At 33.3% G+C, this 9,408-nt stretch overlaps 1 protein-coding gene and 1 non-coding gene across 2 annotated transcripts; both read left to right on the forward strand.

The window, feature by feature from the left end:
- The first annotated feature begins 844 nt into the window (after nt 1-844).
- On the forward strand, nt 845-3,311 carry LOC148605087 (uncharacterized). The gene is made up of 2 exons (XM_088548612.1): nt 845-1,025; nt 1,700-3,311. The coding sequence occupies exon 2, from the start codon at nt 2,040-2,042 to the stop codon at nt 3,072-3,074; it is 1,035 nt and encodes a 344-aa protein (XP_088404738.1). The 5' UTR covers nt 845-1,025; nt 1,700-2,039; the 3' UTR covers nt 3,075-3,311.
- Nucleotides 3,312-5,361: 2,050 nt separating this feature from the next.
- Nucleotides 5,362-5,433, forward strand: Trnaw-cca (transfer RNA tryptophan (anticodon CCA)). The gene has a single exon. It is a non-coding gene; the product is annotated as a tRNA-Trp (tRNA).
- The last annotated feature ends 3,975 nt before the right edge of the window (nt 5,434-9,408 follow it).

The raw sequence follows: 9,408 nt of genomic DNA on the forward strand, positions 1-9,408 counted from the left end.
AGTACCCGTCAAGCATCTTTCTGTATCGCTATGATTACAGTTTGAAATTTCTTTTTCGCCACATGTTTTGCATAAGATAAATTTTAATTTTCCGTCTTTTTCTTTTGTAGGTAAAACAGGAAAAAATAGATTTCTCGGTGGCATGATTGTCACTTTTGCTAGACCAAAATAATGTCTAATATCGTTGAAATTTTCTGTTATAATTTCTGGATGGTCAACGGGATACCGCAAGTATTTATTAACATAAGGGTACAGACTTGTAAAGTCAACGTATTTTATTTGCGCATCGTCGCTATGTGTTTGCTCGTACAGCTTAATAGCATTTGTTCTGCCTCCGAAAAAAGAAACTCTAGGATTTAGTCTTTGTATAATTTCTAATTCCTCTACGAATTTTCGTAATTCTTCATTGTTTAGTTTTTCTTCAATGAATTCGTGAGACCATTTTTCTATTACTTTGTAGCCTTTGCTTCTTAAAAATTTTGTTTTTAACTCCGTTTTCAGATATAATTGTTCTAAAGTTTTTCCTGAAAAAAAAAACTTTTTTGTCTGTCATCGGGAAAAAATATTTTACAGCCGTGAAATATACATCCGTGATATTCAAAAATTTCGTTTGTTTCTTCACAAAAGCCATCAACATTATGATTACATATTTGTATTTCGCCTTTACCGTTTAAAGCGTGTTTAATATTTTGCTTGTATTGCAAACTTATTGTGAAGATATTGATAAAAAACTAGGTTGTGGAAAAAAATGTGTTAACACATTAAAAGAATTTAAGTGAAGACTTTGTGTGTAAGACTTTCAAAGACAAAAAAAAAGACATTTTTTTCTTTTAGTGGATACATTAGATACTTTTTTGGATGAAGAAACTGTGAATATTATTTTTGATGAAGAAGATGTGAATATTTTTTCTGATGATGTTGTTGCTGATGATACCAGTGTTGCTAATGACGTAGATATTGACGTAGTTGTTGATGATGATGATGATGATGATGATGTTGTTGTTGTTGTTATGGAAAAAAAACCTGTAAGTATTATATAATTTTATTGGACGTTAACATTGCTGACCTTTTACAACCTTTTTAAACTATTATATACAGTGTTTTCCCCCGAACTCTGCGCATCCGGTATGTCTGCGCTGACGTCATATCCGTAAATAGAAAATTGATAATCACCTGTTTTCATCCGTAAAACAAATTATCAATCAAGAATACAAGACATATTTGGTAAGTTTCGTTCTTTCAATACCACTTGTAAGTACAATTATTAAAAAAATCTCTAAAATTATGTAGAAGTCGATAAATTGACTGGATTAGAGGGGATTCCCTAATGTGTAATGACCCATGAAATGATGACCTAGTAAACAATGCACTACATGTGATTTAGAATCGCTTACCTGTTATACATTTTCATATATTAGCTCAAAACCATGTTCCTTTCTTAATAATCTCCGAACGATATGATTTGCCATAAGCAAATTTAAACATATATAAAGATAAACGAAAGTTTTATCTGCCATCATCACACAAGAGCGTCTGCTTTACTTTGCCATTGACCTTAAATAGTGTTATATTCTGATTGGTTAGAACATCATTCTAAAGTAGTGAATAAAGGAAAGATTTCAATGTGTTAGTAATACTGATGTTGAAAAAAAAACTTTTAGAAAAAAAATATATTTTCTTTAATTTCTTTTAATTTTAGACAATGCAAAAGAAAAAAAGAGCAAATTATAATTTAGAAATGTTAAAAGAGGCTTTTGATGATGTCAGAATTAGGGGATACAGTATAAGAGGTGCAGCTAGAAGACATGATGTCCCAGAGAGCACACTCAGATTACGATTTATTAATATTACAGGGGTTGATAACTTAAGAATGGGTTGTCCGACCATTTTTACAACTGCAGAGGAGATTGAATTAGCAGGGCATTGTGTGTCAATGGCAGAAAACGGTTATGGGTATGCACGATGGCAAATAATGGAAATGGCAGCTAATATATGCACTTTCAAAGGAAGAAACAAAGCTTCGACTAAACATTGGTTTTATGGGTTTTTGTCCCGAAATTCTAATGTTCCAGCCTAAAAAAAGAGAAAAGGTCAGAAATGATGTCAAGGCTGAGTATATTACAAAGTATTTTGAGGAGTTGAAATATATTCTCGATGAATACAGTCTTACAAACCAACCCTCACAAATCTGGAATGTTGATGAGACTGGAATCTCTCTTGACCATTCCCCACCCAAAGTACTTTCTCGTCGTGGCCGTGATGCATTTTCTGTTACTTCAGGAGGGTCATCAACAACAACATTAGTGGCTGCAGTAAGCGCACTTGGTGAGACCATACCTCCTTACATAATATATAAAGGTCAGCGTCTGACTCATGACTTGGTAAGCAATGGAATGGCTGGTACCAAATATAACACATCTCCTAATGGATGGGTTGACACTGAGATTTTCTTGAAACGTTTCAATAACCATTTTCTTGTCCATGTCACTCAACGGCCTTTAATTCTATTGTATGATGGGCACTCTACCCACATGACCATTGATATAATTGAATCTGCCAGGAAATCAAATGTTCATCTATTTGTTCTCCCTCCACATAGTTCTCACATGTTGCAACCCCTGGACGTGTCTGTCTTTAGTCCATTCAAAAAAAGTTTGAATACTGAATTACACAAACGTATGCATGAGAAACCTAATTCAGTAATTACACGTGATCAGCTACCTTCATTCATTAACACTGCATACAACAGTTCTATGACCGTTGCAAACATCATGTCAGGTTTCCGTAAGACAGGGATTTTCCCACTGAACCCAGAGGCTGTTCAGCCAAAAAGGTCAGTGCCACAAATTAATCCAGTGTCATCAACAAACAAGCCTAGCAGGAAAGAACGTACAGATATGAGGTCCATCAAAGTACTGTTTGCACAGAAAGTAGAAACATTTGAAAAGCCAAATCAAACTGAGAAACCCAAGAAGAAAAGAACAACTTTTGTACCTCCCTATGGCGCAGCAATGACTAAAGAAACATTCAGAGACTTACTGATCCAGAAGGAGACAGAAAAGGAAAAAAACTAAATCAAATAAAACACAGAAGAGGGAAAAGAAAAATGATGAGTTGAATCAAACTGAGATAGAAGAACCAGCTCAAAAGAAAAGAAAACCATTTGAAACACCATATGCTAGCATTGAGAAAGAAATTCCATCAACATCAAATGATGTTTCAAAAGCAAACAAATCAGTTCAAAATAAAACAAATGGAAAATTTAGGAAGGGGTCTTCAAAAGAAAACAAATCTAAAGAAAAAGGGATGGCAAAGTCAACAAAAACAAAAACTTCTGAAAAGAACTCAAATGTTTTAGAGGATGGTGATGAACTTGAAGTTGAGGATACAGAAACTTGCATTGTGTGTGGAAAATGTCAGCCAGATGAACTGAGACTGGATATAAGCCTTAAAATTGTTAACTGGGCACAGTGTGATTGCTGTCTCAAGTGGGTCCATTTGAAGTATTGTACCGAGGAGGAACACATATCTAAAACTGATAACTTCTACTGTCCCTTGTGTGTTACCTCACAGAGCATCTTATAAATAGCTTGATTTTGTGACTGTACCATAGACATTTACAATAGATATATATTAATTGGTTATTAAACCTTATAACTGCCTAATCAGTTCATTTAATAAAAGAAAGTTGTAAATTTAGCTCCATTTAAAAATCACATTATCACTAACGTATCATAACAACTACAATTCGAACCCATTGTTTTGCAACTTTTATTGGTTAAAATCAACTAATTGATTGAATATTTTGAAATGTTCCCTATTATCTCACAATTGAAGAGGTGAAATAACATGATTTCCCGCCATATTTCTGGTTCCCTGCTAATTTATTACTTTATGTGGTAAGACTCTTATTAAGTACCAGTTGTAACATTTTCATTCGGAACTTCTGGTTTTGTCTTTTACTAAAGGTAAAGAGCAGAAATATGGCGGGAAATCATGTTATTTCACCTCTGCAACTGTGAGATAATAGGGAACATTTCAAAATATCCATAGAAACAAGATGGCGGATAAACAATACATTCAATGCAAAATTCTCGTAGGACAAATAAATTTTGAATTTTTTCAATCTCGGAGGTAAGAACGAAAAATAATTGTAAGGGAATCGTAGTACAGAACGACATTAATAAAATGGCAAGTTTTTGAAAGGAACCGTCGAGTAATTACAAAAATAAACGCAAAAAACCGCAAACAATCTGAGGCGACTTGGACTATAATATCGTTGAAATTTTCTGTTATAATTTCTGGATGGTCAACGGGATACCGCATGTATTTATTAACATAAGGGTACAGACTTGTAAAGTCAACGTATTTTATTTGCTCATCGTCGCAAAAGCCATCAACATTATGATTACATATTTGTATTTCGCCTTTACCGTTTAAAGCGTGTTTAATATTTTTCTTGTATTGCAAACTTATTGTGAAGATATTGATAAAAAAACTAGGTTGTGGAAAAAAATGTGTTAACACATTAAAAAAGAAGTTAAGTCAAGACTTTGTGTGTGAGACTTTCAAAAACAAAAACAAAAAAAGACATTATTATAATGTGGCCTGTCTATTATAGACAGATAGTCCCAAGCCTATAACACAGAGGGATAAGGTTTTTTAAAAATAATTTTACATTATACCTTTTATAAAGGTTTTATTATCGAGAATTATATTATCTAAACCTTACCTTAATCAAGAATATATTATTCCTTTATCAAAATTTAACACATCTTTTCTAATTGAAAATTCTTTCTGGAAAACGTAAAACGCTAATGACGTCATTATCTCGACAAGAAATAGGTCACTGACCAATTTTCCGAAAACGTTAAAAGAAAGATAACTCAATTTGTTTTGGTACTTTTTTGTATTATCTCTAGTGTAAAAAAAAAATAACTCATTTTGTTTTTGTCACTTTTTTGCGTTATACCCGAGGATTACAGTAAACGTTAAAATAAAACAATTAAAAAAAATAAAAAAGGTAATGCAGCCTACAAAACGTAGCCAGTCACAAGCCTGGAGAAATGCAGAGCGCCTTTTTTTAAGTCATTTTTTGTTACTTTTTTTGGATTATACCCTTTCTGACGTACGAGGGTTCGATTCCTTCCCTAGTCATTTACGGTATCCTGAGCTGGAGCAAAGTCGGGCAGATTATCTAGTGAGCACACGTCAGAATGAACTTTGCTTTTTTCGAAATTCCGCCGCCTGTTGTATAGGAATACAGTTGGAACCATATGTTAACATTATCAGTCACTTTCGGTATACCTCTGTTGATGTAAAATATGTACATATACCTTTATTGACTATCGTATTGACAACGACTCCGTGGCGCAACGGTAGCGCGTCTGACTCCAGATCAGAAGGTTGCGTGTTCGAATCACGTCGGGGTCATATATTGTTTTTGACACTTGATATAGAATAGTAGTATAACATGCAATCTATACACCCAATTTGATTTCTGCGCGTCCAGTTCTGCGCGACTTCCGGTTTTGTGGTATGTTACACCCCTTTTAGGTGGGCGTGGCAAACCGAAAGCTGCGCAGAACTGGATGCGCAGAAATCAAATTGGGTGTATAGTTGCATGCTATACTACTTATAACGCACGTTTATGCTAGTTTAAATGTAAGTGAGTACATAGGATATTTTGAAGATAACAACTCAAGTCTTAGATGTCGATCTTCATCAATATCAATTTTACTGTGATTTGATGTGTCATGATTCAAAATAATGCCATAACATCCTGAATAATTCAAGAAAAGAAAACATGCTTCACTCAGACAAAATGTATTTTTTATTTCTTTCTGGCTACTTTTGAATTACTAATTTAAACCTTAGTAGGTATGGTCGAGATTTTCTACTGAAATTGCGTGGAAGAGTAATCAATGGAACAAAGATTATAGCGAAAATTTTTAAAAAAATGTAATCCGAGAACAAAAACCAGACGTGGAAAACAGACAAACACAACAGAGAACATAAAATAACCAAAGTATTACATACAAAATAACAAAGGTAAATGAGCAACTCAGACTCCACTAAAAATTGGGAGCATGGATCAGGTGGACCAGTAGGTTAAGCGTCCTCTGTTTCTCTAGAAACGGTTTGCGCATAAATCATGATTGCCTATACCATGTTTTATATCATATATATCTGACATTAACAATACTTTTATACGTTACCAGTTGTCGATTTACACTTTCTTATCGTAAAATATATCAAGTTTTAAATGGTGGCTATGCTTAAAAACAATGGAGCATTTATTACGTAATATCAAAGCATAATACATTCCAATAATGAGTCTAAGTAGTTGTTTCCCCAGTTATGAAATGCGACTGGTACCTTTTTGATCAGTCAAAGATCTATAACTCTAGTAGACACACAACAGAATCGCACCAATATTTTTTGCCCTTTTCACACAGTGCTTACATAGTACATTTTGAGGGGTTCATGTAGGCTTCCCAATACCCAATGAGACCATACTTCTGCTTCTAGTGGGAATTATGTATACTTAACTTTAACAATAGAGGCCCTACCGTAAAAAGTGATCAAAATACTTTTTGAAAGAAGTTGGTATTTGTTTTGGTTATAGACACTTTCTTTTTAAAGTATGTCATTATCAACCACAATTATTGAGGACTGTATATCAATGTGGTCATTTAGCAATATTTGAATTAATGAAACTTGAACAAAAAATCATGAAAACTATTATTTTTATGACTTTTTCATTTAATTTGGTTAATCTTTCATCAAAAAGATTATGTACATTCCTGCATAAAGGGTAACCGTTATTACAAAATAACAAAAATAGAAGAAAAGCACTCTAGGCAATGGTCAAAAGTTACAGTTAAAAAAGTAAAATCCTTAAAAATGACAAAATTGAAGAAAAACAAAGCAAAAGGCCTTGACTTTTCATTCAAAATTGTCAACTTTCCTTTCATCTGTGGCAACATCCCTTCAGTACCTGCGTATGGAGTGTTCATATCACAACTCATACGTTATGTCAGAGCTTGCCGAGACTACGCAGACTTTTTGTATCGCGCTAGAATTCTAACAAATAGGCTTCTGGAGCAGGATTATGTTGCTATATACAAGATTGAAGTCATCACTACAAAAGTTTTATGGCTGTCATCATGAACTCGTGGATCATTACGGTGTGTCCATCTGCGCCATGAAAACGGAATTTGTTCAACGTGTCATAGTTTTCCTTTCCTCTACCCTGGACTTGACTTTTTATGACCAACTCGGCGGGTGTTTCAAGAAAAGCAGAGAACGCTTACCCAACCGGTGCATCCATGCTCCCAATTTGTAGTTGAGTCCGAGTTGCTCGTTTTCTTTTGTTACTTTGTATGTATGATTTTAGTAACTCTATGTTCTTTGTTGTGTATGTCTGTTTCCCATGTCAGGTCTTTGTCCCAGGATTACATTCTTTTGATTACCGCTTTAACCTCATGAACCATGCTTTCTTTGATTACTCCTTGGCTTGGTACAGGTTTTCCAATATTGGTAATATTGGATTAAACCTTGTTTTCAACACGAAAAACTTTATCGAATAAGAGGAGAAAACATAAGTTTCAACTTAATCAATGTTATTGTTGACCAGTGTTACTGAGTATATATATATACTACGTAATATTACTATTTTGTAAATATAAATAAAACAATAATGAAAATCAATTTACAAATTTGTCGTTTGTATTTTGCAAGCTATTCTTCCCATCATCATTATCTGTCTACAGCTGAATTTGTTTTGAAAATAACCATGGTTTAATTAAAAAAAAACATAGAGAAATTCACTTTTTTAGGATGATTTTTATTAACAAAATACTCTAAAAAAAAACGTTCAGCGTACTAACGAAACAAGAGGTAGAAATCGTTTGTACCGAAATATTGTCAAAAACGTTAGGTGCATCTATGAGGGGTTAATTCAGATACATCAACATTTAAATATTTGGCCTGAATGTGAAGATATAAAACAAAGACAGCCTACACACATAATTACGCAATTATCATTAAGTACAATTCGATATAAGATATTAAGATTTGGAAAAAAGGATATCAAATAAAAATCTAAATCACTAGCAATATAAACTTTCACCAACAAAAACGAGATTATCATCCGGCAGTTAGTCCAGTAAGTCCTGCTCCGCCACTTTGCAAGTCAGTATAAATCAGGGCCAATCAAAACCATAAAAAACGGCACTTATTTGATATCATTTATTAAGCATAGTATCATGATATAAACTTGGTGAGCGGAAACTGAAATATACACACCAAATATAGATGATACAAGAAAAAACAACGAAACACATGCGGCAGAATAAACCACACATGCTGAACATTAGATCTTGAACTTGATATCATATAGCTATATATCATGCAAAAAATCAATGTATCAAGGGTAAATGTATTTGATGAAAGATTTCGTAAGACATACAATGAAGTATGTGTAATTGATTGGTTGTTTGTTTAAAGCTGCATTAGCTGTCATTTTCGTAAATTTTTGTTTCTTTTGAAGTATACCTTAACTTTGAATTGTTTCTACTAAATAGTACTTTTCTTGTACAATTTCATTTGATATCCACAAATAAAATGCATTAAATACATGAAATAGGTGTCTATATATTTATTGTCTTGCAAGACAAAAAATTGACCTAGACAAGTTCGTATGCATGTGACTTCTGGTGACCTTAATCCGCGCATGTGCTGTAAGGATCGCTTCTTTAATAACAAATCTGATTGCAAAGCGAAAGTGGTTATTAAACGACAAGGAAGATCGACGGACTCAAGCTGTAAAAGAAAAAAAAATGGAATATAACACAAGGATCCTTTTGAAATTTACGTATTGTGATATTATGCGGCTCAAATATGGTCATTATTTACTTGAAAACTAATCAAGATATAGATGAAATGAAATGAAAAAAGACACGTGCTTACATGTACCTGTGTATCCATTATTGTTATTTTTTGCCAAGGTTGAAGTATTTTTAACCCTGGTGAATGTCCTGTCGGCAATCTTCGGAAGTAATGGCGAAAAATAATCAGTCCTATCGATATTCTCTGACTAAAAAAAAACGTTGTTTTCACAATATTCTGTAGGTATTATCGACATTAATTGCTAATGTCCCTAATTTTGTCATTTTTTTTAAAGGAAGACGGATTTACATACGTTCTTCTTGTTTCTGAATCCCAGTATTTATATTGTATAATTGTATTATTTGTGCACTTCTGAAAATAAAATATTGTTTAATCTAAGAAGAACAAACATGCGACAAGAAAGGATGAAATCACTTCTTGACCCAAATGAATGAGATCCCAATAATACATCTTTATACTACAAATGTATCTTTTATTATGACAACTCCCGGCATA

The sequence above is a fragment of the Perna viridis genome, chromosome 10, assembly GCF_037379345.1.
Source record: "Perna viridis isolate PV_CMFRI_1.1 ecotype Kerala chromosome 10, ASM3737934v1, whole genome shotgun sequence".
NCBI lineage: Eukaryota > Metazoa > Mollusca > Bivalvia > Mytilida > Mytilidae > Perna > Perna viridis.

Coding starts and splice junctions, on each gene's coding strand:
- LOC148605087 (XM_088548612.1), top strand. CDS start 2,040: ATGGGTTTTTGTCCCGAAATTCTAATGTTCCAGCCTAAAAAAAGAGAA.